At 41.1% G+C, this 19,540-nt stretch overlaps 1 protein-coding gene across 1 annotated transcript in view; it reads right to left on the minus strand.

Annotated features, from left to right (window-relative positions):
- LOC106092176 (lachesin) overlaps nt 1–19,540 on the minus strand; it is a 318,974-nt gene that overhangs the window by 71,759 nt on the left and 227,675 nt on the right. The window contains exon 7 of the mRNA XM_059365183.1: nt 13,012–13,185. Within this exon, the coding sequence (XP_059221166.1) occupies nt 13,012–13,185 (174 nt within the window). The remainder of the gene's footprint in view (nt 1–13,011; nt 13,186–19,540) is intronic.

Genomic DNA, 19,540 nt, shown 5'->3' on the forward strand with positions numbered 1-19,540 from the left:
ATATCAAATTCGTGCTTTACTCCAAAAGACCTATCATTTGAACCCCATATTGCTGTGGTCGTTAATGTCCCCTTTGGGGGATGTTTTTGGGGAAAGGCGGCCCCCCAAACTCTTGATCCCATATTCGTATTCTACATTCAAATACCTTTTATTTAAGCCCCATATCCCCATGTCAGTAATAAAGTCCAGTTTGGGGGGTGTTTTGGGAAAGGGGTGGACCCCCAGAAACGTGGTCCCATATTTGGATATCAGATTCGTATTCTACTCGCAAAATACCTTTCATTTGAGTCCCATATTGCTATGGTCGGTAAATATGTCCGATTTGTGGGTGTTTTGGGGGTTGGGGTTGTCCCCCTAGCACTTGGTCCGACAAGTGGATATCAGATGCGTTTTCTTATCCTAAATACCTTTGAATCCCATATTGTCGTGATTGGTCTTAATATGTGTTTGGTAGGTTTTAGGGTAGGGCAGCCCCCCTAGGTACCTCATCCGAAATTTGGATACCAAATTTTTATTTTTAGGGTACTATATGAGAGCACACAAAATTTCGCTTAAATCGCACTACCCATCTCCGAGATCTGGCGTTTCTGAAAATTAGGGTAAGGGGGAGGGTCCGCCCCCCTTCAGATATCAAAAAATGTAGTACCCTATTTTCACCCATGCACCTTCTGTGAAAATTTCAAGAAAATCGTTTCAGCCGTTTCTGAGTCTATAAGGAACACACAAACATACAAACAAACAAATCTATAAACAAACACAAATTTATTTTTATACCCACCGCCGAAGGATGGGGGTACATTCATTTTGTCATTCCGTTTGCAACACATCAAAATATCCATTTCCGGCCCTATAAAGTATATATATTCTTGATCAGAGTAAAAATTTAAGACGATCTAGTCTGTCCGTCTGTCTGTTGAAATCACGCTACAGTCTTTAAAAATAGAGATATTGAGCTGAAATTTTGAACAGATTTTTTTTGTCCTTAAGCAGTTTAATTTCGAAGATGGGCTATATCGGACTATATCTTGATATAGCCCCCATATAGACCGATCCGGCGATTTAAGGTCTTAGGCCCATAAAAGCCACATTTATTATCCGATTTTGTTGAAATTTGGGGCAGTGAGTTGTGCTAGGCCCCTCGACATCCTTCGTCAATTTGGCCCAGATCGGTCGAGATTTGGATATAGCTGCCATATAGACCGATCCTTCGATTTAGGGCCTTAGGCCCATAAAAGCCACATTTATTATCCGATTTCGCTGAAATTTGGGACATTGAGTTGTCTTAGGCACTTCGACGTCCTTCATTAAATTGGTTCAGATCGGTTCAGATTTGGATATAGCAGCCATATAGACCGATCCTCCGGTTTAGGGTCTTAGGCCGACAGAAGCCACATTTATTATCCCATTTTGATGAAATTCGGAACAGTGAATTGTGTAAGGCCCATCGACATCCTTCGTTAATTTGGCTCAGATCGGTACAGATTTGGATATAGCTGCCATATAGATCGATCCTCCGATTTATGGTGTAAGGCCCATAAAAGCCACATTCATTATCCGATTTTGCTGAAATTCGGGACAGTGAGTTGTGTTAGGCCCATTGACATATTCAATTTGGTCCAGATCGGTTCAGATTTGGATATAGCTGCCATATAGACCGATTTCTTGATTTATGGTTTTGGGCCCATAAAATGCTCATTCATTGTCCGATGTCGCCGAAATTTGGGACAGTGAGTTATGTTAAGTCCCTTGACATACTTCTGCAATATCGCACAGATCGGTCCAGATTTGGATATAGCTGCCATATAGACCGATGTCTAGGTTTTAGGTTTTGGGGCCATAAAAGACGCATTTATTGTCCGATGTCGCTGAAATTTGAGACAAGTGGTTTGGTTAGGCTTTTCGACGTCCTTCTTCAATTTTGCCCTGATCGGTCCAGATTTGAATATAGCTGCCATATAGACCGATCTCACGATTTAAGGTTTAGGGCCCATAAAAGAGGTTTTTTTTTTGTCCGATTTCGCCGAAGTTTGGGACAGTGCTTTGTGTTAGGCTCTTCGACATGTTTATGCAACTTGGCCCAAATCGGTCCAGATTCGGATATAGCTGCCATGTAGACCGATATCTCGATGTAAAGTCTTGGCCCCATAAAAGCGCATTTATAATCCGATTTCACTGAAATTTTACACAGTGACTTATGTTCGGCTTTTCGACATCCGTGTCGTATATAGTTCAGATCGGTATGAGGTACATGAGTATAAGGTATGAAATTTTCACCGAATTTCGATGAAAGGTGGTTTACATATATACCCGAGGTGGTGGGTATCCAAAGTTCGGCCCGGCCGAACTTAACGCCTTTTTACTTGTTATATATAAGATTGCTCCTTTCAGACCAACCTACAAAATCTGTGAAAATTTCACATTGTGTAGGTTTGTATGTTAGGTTCGGACTCGACCAAAAACATATATCACTTGATCCCAACATAGTCATGATTGGTCAGTTATCCTACTTGCAGTAATTTAAGGACTAAGAGCGCCACCCAGGTAGATGGACACTAATTTTAGTTTCATATCCGTAATCTACTCTCAAATGCATTTCATTTGAACCCCATATAGTCACGATCAGCTGATATAACGATCTGGGGACTGGTTAAGCGAGTCCAATTCTGGGACTCATTTTTAGGTTAGGTTAGGTTGAAGGGAGGGAACTGATATTAATCCGCCCCATGCCACTATGGACATACACTTAAGCCAGTAATCGGCTTGTTGTGCGTTCTAAAAACTATAAAGTAACCTCTAAAAAATTTTAAGTTAGGAATTCTGTGCTACTTACAAAATCCTTAATTGTTTTCAATACCACTCCCCTAAGTTGGTTCATGTATGGTATTGTGTCTCCACCTTAGTGCCGGCATCTGTTGGACGCGAAAGCCGGACAATGACAAAGGAAATGCTCCAACGTCTCACCATCTTCCCCGCATTCCCTACATATGCTATCACTTGCCGCACCGATTTTACATAAGTGAGCTCGTAGTCTTATGTGTCCCATTATGATACCAACAGCTACACAGATCTCCTTCTTGCTTTTTACACTGCAAGACGGTTCGTGACCTACCGTCCTATTTCTTATTGCCCTTATGGCAATGTTACTGTCTGTAAAGATGTTGACACTCCACGTCCTCGAGTTAGCATCACTTTACGCATTCCGTGATCGACCGGATCTCCGCCTGCAGGACGGAGAAACAGATGTCAGTCCCTGGGTTCTCAATGTAAACCCCCCAGAGGACTGAATTCTCTAGCTTTGATCCATCCGTGTAACATGATCTTCCAGATGGCAATATTAGGGTTCCTTCAATCCAAGACTGTGCCGATGGCAGCAGTGCCTCGCACTCGACTTCAAGGTTCATCTCAGGTATCCGATCGGAAAACTCTTCCCTTCCTTCCAGGTTTCCTATCGTCGCCTTGATTATACCGCATGTTCTCTAAACCTGTTGTATGGTCCTTATGTTGAACTTTTTCTCCATAGCAGTCCACTAAACTACTGAGGCGTAAGTAAGTATTGGTCTTATCACGCTCCTTTAGAGTCAGTGGACTATCCTAGGATTCAGGCCCCATTTCGGGCCTACGGCCCGTCTACATAGTGCCCAACATCTATGAGCGTTCTTAGTACGCTCCTGAATGTGACACTTTTAATTCAGTGAACAGGCATATTTCATTGAGACCTCTTGGTCTAGCCTTGTCATATGCCATATGCAAGACCCTGTCGACCCTTCTGCATAGCTCGTTCGGATCATTACCCCCCTGTGGCGTGCCCTGTGCCACTTTCTCCCTTATATTTATGCCTTGAGACACACAGTTTATACGACTGTTCCTTAGCATATGGTTTATCCAGTCTCTAAGGACCGGGTCCACCCGGAACTGGTCCAAGGATTGGATAACAGTGTCGTTCCGCAGTAAAAGCCCCCTTGATGTCAACGCATACCGCCAATGTGTTCGTTTTGCCCTCGAAGGATTCTTCTATTTTATGTACAACCTCGTGCAGGGCAGTCTCCACCGACCTTCCCTTGAGATAGGCATGCTGTTTGTATCTCAGTTCGCTGAATGTCCTACTCTTTATCATGGTGTCCACAATACGTTCCATGGTTTTGAGTAGAAAAGATGTAAGGCTTATGGGTCTGCAGGCATTTGGTATCGCATAACTTGCCTTGCCGGGCTTGGGTATAAACACCACCCTTGCCTCCTGCCAGGCTTTCGGAGTATTTGCAAGTCCTAGGCTCGTTGTGAAGACGAGGCGCCAGATAGTGTCTCTTTCTGTAATAACGCCGAAAATATTCCATCGGGTCCGGATGACTTAAATGGCTTGAAGCTCCTCAAGGATTCCTTCACCATAAATTCCGTAATTATAAACCTTCGATCAACGTCATTATTCCAAGATTCGGATGTCTCCGTGAGTCCCTTCGTATCCTGTGGGAAATGGGTTTTCATCAAAAGCCTCCGTTGTCTCTGCTCTCACTCCGTTGTCTCTGCTCTCACTCCCATGTCGTGTACTGAAGTTTCAGTTTGGATATGGGTTTTTGACAGAAATATTTTTACAATATCTTGGCGGCGTCATTAACGCTATCGAGATGTTCGCAGAAAAGCTTCCAGGAGACACGCTTTGCATCTATGGTAACCTTATTGTAGTCTTTGAGCAGTGTGTAATACACATCCCAATAAACTTAAACTTTTTTACGACGTGCTCTCTTAAAAAGTCTGCGGACTTCTTTCCCAATATTGCGAATCTCCCCGGTCATCCAAGGTTTATCTTGGGCTGATTTCTTTCCCGAAGCGGACAATTATCTCCGAAAGACCCCACCAGTGCAGTCGTAATCCTGTTGACATTTTCGTCAATCTCTTCTATGCTTGGACAATCCAAATTATCTTGCCCAAGTCTTATTCTGAGTAGCCTTCCGAATTTTGTTCAGTTGGTTTTCAACATGTTCCGGAAGCTTATTGGAATCGGCTCTGGCCGTGCTATTCCAAACCTAATGTAGCGATGGTTAGAGAAAGATTGTTCCATGGAGACCCTCCACTCCTTAACCTCATCGATTAGATTTTCCGAACATATCGTCACATGTAATACCTCCTCCCAAATCCTATTAACAAAGGTAGCGGTGTTACCAATATTGACTGTTATTAGGTAGTTAGTATTCAAGAACTCTGTCAGGGCTTGGTCCCGCTTATTAGTGTTGGTACTACCCCACGAAATGTGGTGAGAGTTCGCATCGCACCTTATTAGTACCTCGTTTCCTGTCTGTTTTGCTTTCCTCACCAGCTGTTACAGATCCGACGTGGGTAGCGGTGTCGGAGAGTCGAAAGGCAGATAAAGTGATGCCAGGTATGCTCTACCGACTCCCTGTCTCACCACTGTTGCATTCGACGTTGACAACTCTGGTCGAGTACTAATGTTAGCATAGAATAATTGGTAGTTGATATGGTTCAATCCAGAAACTTTGTTCCGGGTCGTCCATGGCTCCTGAATTAAGGTAATATGAATCTTGCCCTTGCTGATTTTCTCCATCAGAGCGTGTGTAGCAATCTCGCTCCGGGAGAGGTTTGTCTGGATTATCTCAATCATTGGTCCTCCAGTAAATGGGCATCCTTGGAGTCGGTGATGATCTCATCGTCTGGTCCCTGTTCTTTAGACTGCATTGACTTTGCTGTCACTGCACTGCCTGATGTCATCGTTTTAGGTTCATTGCCTAGTCTAGTCTTCCGACTTTTTATAAAGTCGGTAATGGTTCCATCGTCGGGTCCCTGTTCGTAAAGCTTTATTGGGTCTCCATTCCCTGTTCTGCCTGGTGTTTCAATATTAGGATCTTTGCCTATCTTAGCCTTCCAAATCTTAAGTAAATGGTCTTCTTGGGAGTAGGTGATGGTAACAGCTCCCAGTTTGTTGGGTTGCATTGATACTCCTGTCGTTGAGCTGCCTAATGTTCCAATATTAGGATCTTTAGCTATCCCAGTATTCCGAATCATTAAGTCGGTGATGGGTCCGTCGTCGGGATCCTGTTTGTTAAGCTGTGTTGGGTCTCTCGCCACTGCACTGCCTTATATTTTAGTATTAGAATCTTTGCTTCTCCTAGTCTTTGCGTTCCGCCGCAAATTTACTGCCCCATCCCATGATGAAGACGGGGGGATATGCGTCTTTCTCACCAGGTCGAGATTTGCGCCCCCCCCTAGGGAGCGTGAGTACCCTTGATGAGCTGTTTGACGGTAACAATACATTCCTCCGATACGAAACGCAGCGTAAAGATGCCCCCTCTAAACACGCATCTCATCATTTGTATGGGTGGACCCTCTACAGTGTTCCACACATGATCAAAAATCCGATCGTTAACCAAATTCTCCTCTTGGGACCGATAATCTGGTGGAATCCTACCGGATGCACAGGCAATATTGGTGACTGCATAAGTCATCTCATCTCTGTTTTGCTTCCTTGGCACTGTTGTGACCATCTTCCCCTTCCGTGATGGCGGTGGCCTCCTATTCGAAGTCACAGTCCTTCATGAAAACTCAGGGGCCATGCGCGCTTCCATCGTTTCTGTTCCAACTTTGTCTACCCTTGCAAGACACTGTCTGGAGTCTCCATTGGGGGATATCTGGCTTGGTTTTTCCAGAGTACTTGAAAGCGGGGAGCTTTTTTTCTTTTTTCAGTGTTTTAGCAGTGTTATGCTCTTCGGGAGATCTGATTCTTTTTCCAGCTTCCGTAGATGTGCTTGGAATGCCAGATCTATCCCTTCCTGCATCCTGCACTTTCGCCCGATTATGCTGCCGGTATATACTCCTCTGTCTCCATCGTCTTGCACCTGATCGCTTTCTCGGTCTGCTTGTGAGCATAGAAGAGCCATCGCTATTAATTAGTGTGACGACTAGTTTTTTAAAGTCATATTCTTCATCTACTCCCGAATACCATTCATTTGAGTCCGACATTGACATGATCATCCAAAATGCCCATTTGGGGGCAGTAGCGTCTTATATTGTCCCGATACGTCTACTTTTGATTTTAGGCGTACTTTTGGAGAGATTTAAGTCTTATAGCGACCCCAGGAAATTGGACCAAATTTTTAGTATCATATTCGTGTTCAACTCCCGAATACCTTTCTTTTGAGCACCATATGGCTCGGTACTTTTTATACACACCACCATAGGACGGGGGTATACTAATCTAGTCATTCCGTTTGTAACACTTCGAAATATTTATCTAAGACCCAATAAAGTATATATATTCTTGGTCGTCTCGACGTTCTGTCGATCTGGCCGTTTCCGTCCGTCGAAATCACGAAAGCTGCCGAACGCGTAAAGCCAGCCGCCAGAAATTTTGCACAGATATTTAGTATTGATGTAGGTCACTGGTGATTGCAAATGGGCTATATCTATATCGGTTCAAATTTAGATATAGCTCCCATATAAACCGATCTCCCGTTTTGATGTCTTGAGCTTCTGGAAGCTGCAATTTTTGTCCGATTTCAACAACTGTGCAAAGTACGTTTTTAATCGGTCTATAACCTGACATAGCTCCCATATAAACCGAACTCCTGATTTGACTTCTTTAACCTAAGGAAGCCGCAATTTTTGTCTGAGTTTTCAGAAATTTTGGTTGAAGTATTCTGTTATGACTTCCAACAACTGTGCCAAGTTCGGTTCTAATCGGTCTGTAACCTGATATAGCTCCCATGTAAACCGATCTCCCTATTTGATTTGCTGAGCCCCTGGCAGCCGCAATTTTGTTCCGATTTGGCTAAAACTTTGCAAATAGTGTTCTGCTATGACTTCCAGCAACTGTGCCAAATAAGATTCAAATCGGTCTATAACCTGATAAGGATCCCATATAAACCGTTCTCCTGATTGACTTCTTTAGCCTTTATAAGCCGTTATTTTTATCCGATTTGGCTGAAATTTTGCATGCGCTGTTCTGTTGCGACTTCCAATAACTGTTCCAAGTACGGTCTAAATTAGTCTATAACCTGATATAGCTCCTATGTAAACCTGTATCTCGATCATCCTTGAAGCTTTAATTTTTGCTGGTTTGACAGAAGTTTGTTATATACAATAACATTATGCCACACAACTAAAATTATTTTATATAAATTTTTAGCAGAATCCATGGTGGTGGATTCCCAAGGCCCGGCCTACCTCAGTCCGCTTTTACTTGTTTTTTTTAGGCGGTGCTGTTGGGCTAAGCGACTTTTAATTGTTTCTAAAATTTCAAACTCCATGTTTCACACTACTCAAAATGTCAGCGAATACTGAGCGAATGGTGCGGATCATCTCTTATTTGCAGTGTGTGAGCTTTCATTTCATTGTTTGTAGTGTAACGGTATTGTCAAAAAAGTAAAAAGAAGCAATCATGAAAACAATGAATGCATTTGCAAGCAACAACATTACTTGCTACTGTTGAATTTAGACAAGTCAAATGCAAGGAAAATATGAATGCGTTATAAAAGCGAATGATAGCAATCTGTTCTCTGGTATTGATGACTAGAAACTTCACGATTGACGACGAATTTACACTATTCAAAGCACCCTAAATGTCAGGAAATGATACCATTGGATATTCCTTGCCAGCGAGAGATCCCTCTATGTATGCGAATAGGTCGCGAAAGGCGGTTTCAGTGGACTTGACCTTGCTATATGCTGTTGCCGACGCAGGCGATCTCCAGGAATCTTTGCCTAAGATATGATACCAACCTCTCTAGAGTTTTCAACATAAAGAATGACAGACTAATAAGACGAAAATCTTTCGCCTTCGTATGGTACGGCTTCCATCCTTTCGATATGAGAATGACCTTTGTATCTCTCCATTCTTAAGGCAGGGAGCTAGACTATAGGATAATTGTATATTAATTGGTGATACTTCATCAGGGCCAGGCGATTTAAACGAGACAAAAGAAGCTGAGCTGCAGAATCCCACCCAAGATTTGTTCTGAGCCTTTTCCCGCTCGCCCTAATTTTTTTTTCAGGTCAGACTTGTTGGCATCCCAGTCGTGTGGCGCTTCACCCAGTTGAAGAGTTGTCTGCAACCCTTCCTTAAATCAACTAGTTCTGGGTTCCACCATGAAGGTCGCTGTTTGGCACTAGCACATACATAAATTCAGGTTTATGTGCATATCCTCAGCAGTATTCGCTTCTTTTTCTGGCTTAAAGGGCATAGGAGTTTGTCGAAACCCGCGTTTCTTCTGTTTAGCCAAGGGACCACTTTTGCAGTATTTTCCCCAAGGCTGAAGCTAATCTAACGAAAGAAGCTGTGGGCGCAACACTACCCAATGACATATCCTTTCGCTGAAATTCTCTGATACAAAGGTACCTTCTGTTACTGTTAATAAAAGTTGGGTTTTTCCTTTAGTTCAAATCGCCAGACTGCATTTTATAATATTCGATAAGCAGTTCACCCCTTTCGTTGATATCCGAACTTACCCATATGTGGTGATGTGCATTAGCATCACTTCCTACAATGAGGCTTTTACCTGCTTCAACCAGCAATTTGAGGCTTGATGGCGGCATCTCTCAATCGTGAGGAAGCCATCCAGTAATGAGACTTATTAATTTCAAGGCAGTCTACTACTGAATATTCAGCGCTTAGCGATGAAAGAAGAAACCCTTTTAGACTATTCTTTGCAAGAATACAGTTTATGTGTCTCCCATTCCCCATAATCTTGATTAGTTTAAATCCAGTCACGAATCATACCTCCACACACCCATTGCCGCTGGGTAAGAACATCATCAAATCCTCCTACAATCAGAAGGGCCTTTAGCGCCGCCAAGGCGGCCTTACAATGGTGGAAATCTGCAGAAACCGGACTATAGCCAGGATTCAAAATGTCTACCAACGCTGCGCCAGGAGTTCATCCTCACAAAATTCGTTCGATCTTGTTATGATGAGTTTCCTTAAGCATCCAGAAGCTCTTTCTGACTTGTTGAGGTCTGCGAGACAGCCGGAGTTTAATTCGAATTCTGCATGTCTCCGATCGCATTCAGTTTTATTCAATCCACCAATCTTCCAGTTGATGGAATTACAGTCTCTTAGTCTCCCAAGTATGGATTCGGGATCTGAGAGAATCCTTGGTATCCATACGTATGCCATTGGTCGAGAAGGAATATCTCCCTTCTTTACTAAAGTTAGTGCTGCGCCTGGCCAGATCTCACCAATCATATTGAAGCGCAACGTTACATTTCAATTGAAAGTTTATTCCCGAAAGCAATTGGTTTGTATCGACCCCAATACCAACCTGCATCGTCACAAACAATTGGAGACCCAGGTAATTCCGCAGGGACTTCTGAGTATTCAGATGACAGTCCCTATCCCATGGATGCGCTGAAAAGAGCTATTGTACGGAAAGCTGTCCAAAATCGGCAGAGTATACTCGTGCAGCTTCCAACTCGTTTTTTGACCGACTCAGAGCAATAGTCAAGGCAAAGGGTAGTCATATCGAGCCAAAGTGAACGGATTCTGTATTAAGATTATTACTTTCACACATGTTTATACCCACCACCGAAGGATGGGGGTATATTCATTTTGTCATTCCGTTTGCAACACATCGAAATAACCATTTTCGATCCTATAAAGTATATATATTCTCGATCAGCGTACAAATCTAAGATGATATAGCCATGTCCGCCCGTCTGTCTGTTGAAATCATGCTACAGACAGATTAATTTTTTGTCCACAAGCAGGTTAAGTTCGAAGATGGGCTTTATCGGACTATATCCTGATATAGCCCCGTAAACCGATCCTCCGATTTAGGATCTTAGGCATATAAAACCCACATTTATTATCCGATTCTGCTGAATTTTTGGACAGTGAGTTATGTTAGGCCCTTCGACATCCTTCTCCTATTTGGCTCAGATCAGTCCAGATTTGGATATAGCTGCCATATAGACCGATGCGCCGATTTAGGGTCTAAAGCCCATAAAAGCCACATTTATTATCCAATTTTGCAGAAATTTGGGACAGTGAGTTGTGTTAGGCCCTTTAACATTCTTCTTTAATTTGGCTTAGATCGGTCGATATTTGAATATAGCTGCCATATAGACCGATCCTCCGATTTAGGGTCTTAGGCCCATAAAAGCCACATTTATTATTAGATTTTGTTGAAATTTGGGACAGTTAGTTGTGTGTGGCTTTTGACATCCTTCTTCAATTTGGCCCTGATCGATCCAAATTTGGACATATCTGCCATATGGACCTATCTCGCGATTTAAGGTTTAAGGCCCATAAAAGGCGCCTTTGTTGTTCGATGTCGCTAAAATTTGGGACAAAGAGTTAAGTTAGGCCCTTCTACATTCTTTTTCAAGTTGGCTTAGATCGGTCCAGGCCGATCCGCCGATTTAGGGTCTTAGGCCCATAAAGCCACATTTACTATCCGATTTTGCTGAAATTTGGGACAGTGAGTAGTGTTTGGCTTTTTGAAATCTTTCTTCAAATTGGTCCAGATCGATCCAAATTTGGATATATCTGCCATATGGACCGATCTCGCGATTTAAAGTTTTAGGCCCATAAAAGGCGCATTTATTGTCCGATGTCGCCGAAATTTTGGACAGTGAGTTGTGTTAGGCCCTTCGACATCCGTCTTCAATTTGGTCCAGATTTGAATATAGCTGATCTCTCGATTTAAGGTTTCGGGTCCATAAAAGGTGTATTTATTGTTCGATGTCGCGAAATTTGGGACAGTGAGTTAAGTTAAGTCCTTCGATATTCTCCTTCTATTTTGTTCAGATCGGTCCAGATTTGGATATAGCTGCCATGAAGACCGATCTCTTGGCCCCATAAAAGGCACATTTATAATCAGATTTTACAAATATTTGACACAGTGACTTATGTTAGGCTTCTCGACATCCGTGTCGTATGTGGTTTAGATCGGTTTATTTTTAGATACAGCTTCTATTTGATCCAAATCGGAACATATTTCGATATGGCTGCAATGGGGCATAAAGTAGGCCCGGCCGAATTTAACTCCTTTTTACTTATTTTTAATTTTAATCAATAAATTATTCTTTTTACGCCCATAAATGTGGTCCTTTAATTTGGTAGCACTTGGTTGCCTTTTGCACATGTGTCTCTAAAAACTGAAAAAAAAAATTCTAATTTCAAAGATCACGAACTTAATTTAAATATTACAAATTTTCCTATTTTTTAAGGAAACGTTTTGTTTGGTGAAAGATTTTTTATTTTTTTCGCTATGTTGAGAAAGATCCATATATTTAAATGGAGGTAAAAATGTCGTTCAAGGTTAGAAAATTTAATTTGGGGAAGCGCAATGTTGTAAACTAGTTAATTTTGAGTATTTATTTATTGGTAAGTTCTCTGAACTCGCGAGTTAATTATCACCCACGCCCATCTCATCTTTTCGACTTGCGATTGAACATTTGCTAAATGCATATGGTTCTATTACAAGGTTGCAATATCCTTGGCCTACGGCAGTTCATGCTTTCTCCTTGCAAACTGGGGAATGCCAAAAACGTTAGTCCTGCACAACTCTGATAAAAAGATATTATTGGCTTGTCGTTGAATTGGTTCAACACAAACCAAAAAGAAGCATTTTAGACTAACGTTTTACGTATAGACACAATATTTATTGGCTTCGATTCACGCCCACCCCTACCATCAATGTAGACTATTGTCTGTTGTCAGTGCCTTTGGCAAGCTGGCTGCTACTTCCAACCATCGGAAATACCAATTGATTTATCGCAGATGATTAGAATGGATGGATGACACTAGATAACTTCCAAGGCTAAGAATATTCTAAATATCCACACACATACACACACACGTATACAGGATCAATTCTAAGGCATCAATTGGGAGTTTCTTATGGCGCGACGAGAATGCTTATTTCTTAGTAAAAAAAGTAACTTTCTGGACCAAATATGATTTTGAGGAGTACGTAGCTTTACGATGGTTGCGCGGGGTTAAAGAAAGTGTTCGCTGCACAAACACACAATCAAACAATCTTTATAGGTAAGGATATTTGAACGTACCTTGTAGACGAATACGGGCCTCGCTTTTGCCTAGAGCATTTACACTGGAGCAGCTGTAAGCGCCAAAGTCCGCTTTTACCAAATGACGTATTGTCAGATTAAGATGCCAAGTGTACATGTTAATCATGCTCTCGGATATATTATACTTGTTGCCATTGTGCAGCTTAAGATTTCCTGCATGTCGTAGGGTAAGATAATAATAAGGATGATTGCGATAGAGACCAGGATGATGGCGTAGGTGGCCGGAGTAGTACGAGCATGAAAAAAAAGAGAACAAAGCGTTAGTAAAACCAACTTTAATGTAATCAAATAAAGACGAATACAAAGCCAATAGATACCCAGAGTGGAGTACACATTATCGAACACGTTGCTTCATTTGTTTTGTAAAATCGAAATTTAGCTATCTATTGTATTATTTGGGAAATGATGTTTTGTAAAAAATTTTGCTTTCGAGGTCATTTTATACTTACGAAATTAAATTTTATTGCAATTTATCACCACATTTTCCAAATAATATTTGCCAAAATTTAGATTTTGCACAAAATCCCGGACTCTAATTATGAGTGATGTAAAAATAGGCAAAGGTCGGGTGGTGCCGACTATATAATACCCTACACCTACCTTATCAGTGGAAATTAGGCAATATCACTTTATGGATGCTCTATCTAATTCGGAACCGATTTTGATGGACATCACCAGAGGTTTTCAAAATTGTATCCTAACATTGTCTTATATTTTGGCGACAAGCAAGTCTCTTTAGCTGGGGAGTATCGTATTTATTGTAACTAACAGTTTAACATTTATTGTTCCTGTTGAACGTTAGTCGTAAATTTGCCACTTCGTTTAGGGTAAAACCATTAGGAACTTCGGCTGCCGAAAGGATGGGTATTTTTACAGCAAAAGATGGTATATTACACGAAAAGATGATTCATTTGACTTGTTTATCTCTTGTGTCTCTTTTCATTTCCATCCCTTTTTTGGATTTTTTTCATAAAGTGATAGTCAGTCGCTAATCACGGATGATAAACGCAAAATGTGCTACATTTCAAATTTTGCTTTAGGTGGACAAATATCGACAACTTAAAGCAAACACACAAGGGCAAAACAATGGTGCCAACCTGGAGGAAATGGAATCATGAACCATTTGAATGGTAATAGAGAAACATGGAAAATGAATGGCTGCCAGATTCGTTGATAAAAATTACTCGACAAAAAAGGCATTCAGAGTTATATAACAAAAGTGATTTATATTTTGAATTTCCATGAAATCATTGCGTACTTTATTTACAGCACATAATAGAGGGATTAGGATCTATAAGTCGGCTTTCAACTAATCGACTTTCTGTGTAAAAAGTCGTCACTGTTTACAAAAGACGAAATAAATCAAAAAGTCGGAAAAAAGTCAAAAAAATTTAGAAAAAAGTAAAAAAAAATTAAAAACAAGTAAAAGCGTGCTAAGTTCGGCCGGGCCGAATCTTATATACCCTCCACCATGGATCGCATTTGTCGAGTTCTTTTCCCGGCATCTCTTCTTAGGCAAAAAAGGATATAAGAAAAGAGTTGCTCTGCTATTAAAACGATATCAAGATATGGTCCGGTTCGGACCACAATTCAATTATATGTTGGAGACCTGTGTAAAATTTCAGCCAATTCGTATAAGAATTGCGCCCATTGGGGCTCACGAAGTAAAATATAGAGAACGATTTATATGGGATCTGTATCGGGCTATAGACCGATTCAGACCATAATAAACACGTTTGTTGATGGTCACGAGAGGATCCGTCGTACAAAATTTCAGGCATATCGGATAATAATTGCGACTTCTAGGGGTCAAGAAGTCAAGATCCCAGATCGGTTTATATGGCAGCTATATCAGGTTATGAACCGATTTGAACCTTATTGGACACAGTTGTTGAAAGTAAAAATAAAATACGTCATGCAAAATTTCAGCCAAATCGGATAGAAATTGCGCCCTCTAGAAGCTCAAGAAGTCAAATCCCCAGATCTGTTTATATGACAGCTATATCAGGTTATGGACCGATTTCAACCATACTTGGCACAGTTGTTGGATATCATAACGAAAGACGTCGTGCAAAATTTCATTCTAATCGGATAAGAATTGCGCATTCTAGAGGCTCAAGAAGTCAAGACCCAAGATCGGTTTATATGGCAGCTATATCAGGTTATGGACCGATTTAAACCATACTTGGCACAGTTGTTGGGTATCATAACGAAACACGTCGTGCGAAATTCCATTTCAATCGGATAAGAATTGCGCCCTCTAGAGGCTCAAGAAGTCAAGACCCAAAATCGGTTTATATGGCAACTATATCAGGTTATGAACCGATGTGAACCATACTTGGCACAGTTGTTGGATATAATAACAAAATACGTCGTGCAAAATTTTATTTCAATCGGATAAGAATTGCGCCCTCTAGAGGCTCAAGAAGTCAAGACCCAAGATCGGTTTATATGGCAGCTATATCAGGTTATGGACCGATTTGAACTATACTTGGCACAGTTGTTGGATATCATAAAAAAACACGCCGTACAAAATTTCATTCCAATCGGATAAGAATTGCGCACTCTAGAGGCTCAAGAAGTCAAGACCCAAGATCGGTTTATATGGCAGCTATGTCAAAACATGGACCGATATGGCCCATTTACAATACCAACCGACCTACACTAATAAGAAGTATTTGTGCAAAATTTCAAGCCGCTAGCTTTACTCCTTCGGAAGTTAGCGTGCTTTCGACAGACGGACGGACGGACGGACGGACGGACGGACGGACGGACGGACAGACGGACGGACATGGCTAGATCGACATAAAATGTCACGACGATCAATAATATATATACTTTATGGGGTCTCAGACGAATATTTCGAGTAGTTACAAACAGAATGACGAAATTAGTATACCCCCCATCTTATGGTGGAGGGTATAAAAATTTAAGTCGAGTTTTGCCGCCGACTGACTGAACTTTTTTTAGCTATGGTTGCAATAGTTACAAAAGTGATTTTTACAGAGAAAAATACCAAAAATAACTCGAAATGGAGATTTTTAAAGAAGAAAGTAAAAAACCCCATACAAAATCCAAAGTGGACCGATCCAGTCAATATAGGTATCAAATAATTGGTATTGGAGAATACAAATATGAAATTACAATTTGTTCTTAAGTACACAGGTGGTCGCCCCACCTCTGAAAGTTCCCCAAATGAGCATATATTGGACTCAAATGAAAAGTGTTGGGAAAAGATTTTAAATATGATATTAAAATTTAAGTACAAGGTGGCGCTTTACCTCCTATAATCACCCCAAAAAGGTAAATTGACCCATTATGACAATATGGAACACAAATGAAAGGCATCAGAGAGTAGAAAATGTATTTGATATCCAATTGTGGGGCCAAGTGTTTGGGGGTTGCTCCACCTCTAAACAGAACATATTTGCCGATCATGGCAATATGGGACTCAAACGAAATCCCCAAAAATAACACCTCATTACCCTCGTTATTATCGAGGCGACGATGGGAAACCTGGAAGGAATAAAAGATGTTTCCGAACGGATATCTGAGACAACACTTGAGTTCGAGTCCGAAGCACTGCTGCCAGCGCCCAGTCTTGGATTGATAGAACCTTTTTATTGCCATCTGGAAGATCATTTTACACCGAAAGATCCAAACTTGAGGACAGAGTGGGCCTGGGGGTCTACATTGAGAACCCAGGGACTGAGATCTATTTTAGACTGCCTCACCATAATACGATCCTGCAGGCCGAGATCCGGGCGATCACGGAATGCATGAGGTGGTGTGGTGTTAACGCGAGTTATGAACCTCTTTACGGACAGTAAACAGGCCATAAGGGCAATAACAACCAGGACGGTGAGATGACGAGCAGTGTTGAAATGTAAGAAAGAGATTAACGCCTTCTTTGAGGATGGCACGACCCGCATCGTTTGGGTGCCAGGCCACAGCCTAGTAACTGGGAATGAGAAAGCAGAAGATTCCGAGTTAAGGGAGTGGGCGACGAATGCGCATGCAACATTGTGGAACAGCGAAACTCTCGGTAGGACGGCGAAAATCCTATGGGGAGATCCAGATCGTGAGAAGACGAGGCTATTACTGAAAGAAAGTAAGAAGGAGGTCAGTATAGCTTTCGGTATCATAACGGGGCACATAGGGCTACGAGCTCACTTATGTTTAATCGGTGCGGCAAGTGATAGCATGTGTAGGGCATGCGGGGAAGATGATGAGACGTTGTAGCATTTCCTTTGTCATTGCCCAGCTTTCGCGTCTAACAGATACCGGCACCTAGGTGGGGACACAATACCAGACATAAACCAACTTAGGGGCGTGGTATGAAAACCATTAAGGATTTGGTAAGTAGCACGGAATTCCTAGCTTAGATTTTCATCTTCGTGGTTACTTTGTTATTATTTAGAGTTCTTTCTTTGGTAATTGAGCTAGAGAAATAGTACGTTTAGTACCGCAATTGGTACGTTCTTTGCTAATTGAGCTAGAGCTTTGAATTTTGGTATCCCGAGTAAAAAAAAGGATATTCCCACATCCAAATATATTTTGGATAACATATAGTTGGACCTCATTGGATCCAAATGGATCTGCCATATCCAATTATATATAATTATATCTGATGATACATATAGCTATATCTGGTAGTAGATAAAATTGGATATGGGGCCAATATAAATATATCTGTCATATATAAGTGTATCCAAAGAGATATGCTATGTATAACTATCTGTTCCCGACCAGCTCTACTGCGCCACGCGGAAAGTAGTTTTCTAACTTACTACCATATGTATCTCCCCAGTACAAATACCAAATACCTTTTATTGAACTCCATATAGCCATGATTGACAAATATTCACATTTTTGAAGGTGTATGAGGGGTAGGCAAGCTCATATTACTTGAACCTGATTTTAAATACCATATTCGAAGTTTACTCGTGAATACCTTTTCGTCTTATATGTCCACTTGGGACGGTTTTGGTTTTGGGTCGGCCGCCTTGGTAATTAAACTCATAGAGAAAGTTTACTGAAAATAGCAAACACTGTCTGCTGAATATTAGTAGCTAATATTGCTGCTATTGTAGCAGTAGTTCTGCTATAACAGCAGTAGTACTGCAATTTCAGAGTAGCTGGCTTACTGCTAAAAAGTCTGTTGTTTGCTGAAAATGACTGCTGCCTAATTATGAAGGGGATGTTAGAAGAAACAATAGAACCAATAAGTAAATGTGTGTCTGAGTGGATGTTTACAATCACTACTGGATGTATACTTGTCATAACCTTTTTTCTTTAAATTTAGATACAAAAGGCCACATTTCGAAATGTATACCAATAGATGGATCAGCTAGCTTCTTTACAGCAATATTATACAAATTAAAATAATTTCTTCCGACAAAATTTCTCAAAAATGCCTAAAATAATCAAAACAAGTAACAGGCAGCCATACAAAGTAGCATACATTTTTTTAGCAGATTTTGTTAGTTGGAATAGCAGTAAGAAATGTTTACAAATACAGCAGCTCTATGCTTGCTGGTACAGCGGTATTGTCTGATTTCCCATTTTCAGCAGAAAAAAACAGCTGGTTTAGCAAACATTTTTGATGTTTTGAATAACAAATTTGGTTGAGTGTACGCCCAATTTTTAGTATTCGATCTTAATTTTTAATATCATTCTCGTTGTCTACTCTCAAATACCTTTCATTGGAGTCCCATATTGTCGCGAGCGGTCCACTAGTGATTTTGGACTGTTCTTTCGGTGTGATTTTGGGCTTGGGGTTGCGCCCTAGGTTCTTGGATTAAATTTTTGACATCGTATTCGTATTCTAATTCCGAATATCTTTCATTTGAGACCCATAATGTCCCGGTACTTGGACCGAATTATATTCATATTCATACTCTATTGAATTGGTGAGCAAAAACGTCCTGCTTGGGGGTTGTTATTGTAGTGGGACATCCCATACACAGTTGCTCCCGAATGTTGATGTCAGATTCATGGTCTTCTCCCAAAAACCCTTCATTTGAGCTCCATTTTTCCAAAGTTGGCAAACATGACTAGTTTGGCGGGTGTTTTGGGGGATGGGGCGACCACTTTGAAAATATATATCAGATTCGTGTTCTACTCTAAAATACCTTTTATTTGAGCCTCATATTGAGAAGGTCAGGAAATACTTCCTATTCGGGTGGTCTTATATGGGTGGGGAGGCCCCATAGACACTTTTTCCGAACATTGATATCAGATTCGTGCTTTACTTCCAAATACCTTTCATTTGAGCCCCATATTGCTATGGTCGTAAAATTGTCTTCTTTGAGGGATGATCTCGGGGATGTGTGGCCCCCAAACACTTGGTCCCACATCTGGATTTCAGATTCGTATTCTACATTCAAATACTTTTATTTAAGCCCCATATTGCCATGGTCAGTAAATAAGTCCTATTTAAGGGGTGCTTTGGGGGGTGGACCCCCAGAAACTTTTTCCAAAATTGAATATCAGATTCGTACTCTAC

The sequence above is a fragment of the Stomoxys calcitrans genome, chromosome 3 (assembly GCF_963082655.1).
Source record: "Stomoxys calcitrans chromosome 3, idStoCalc2.1, whole genome shotgun sequence".
Classification (NCBI taxonomy): domain Eukaryota; kingdom Metazoa; phylum Arthropoda; class Insecta; order Diptera; family Muscidae; genus Stomoxys; species Stomoxys calcitrans.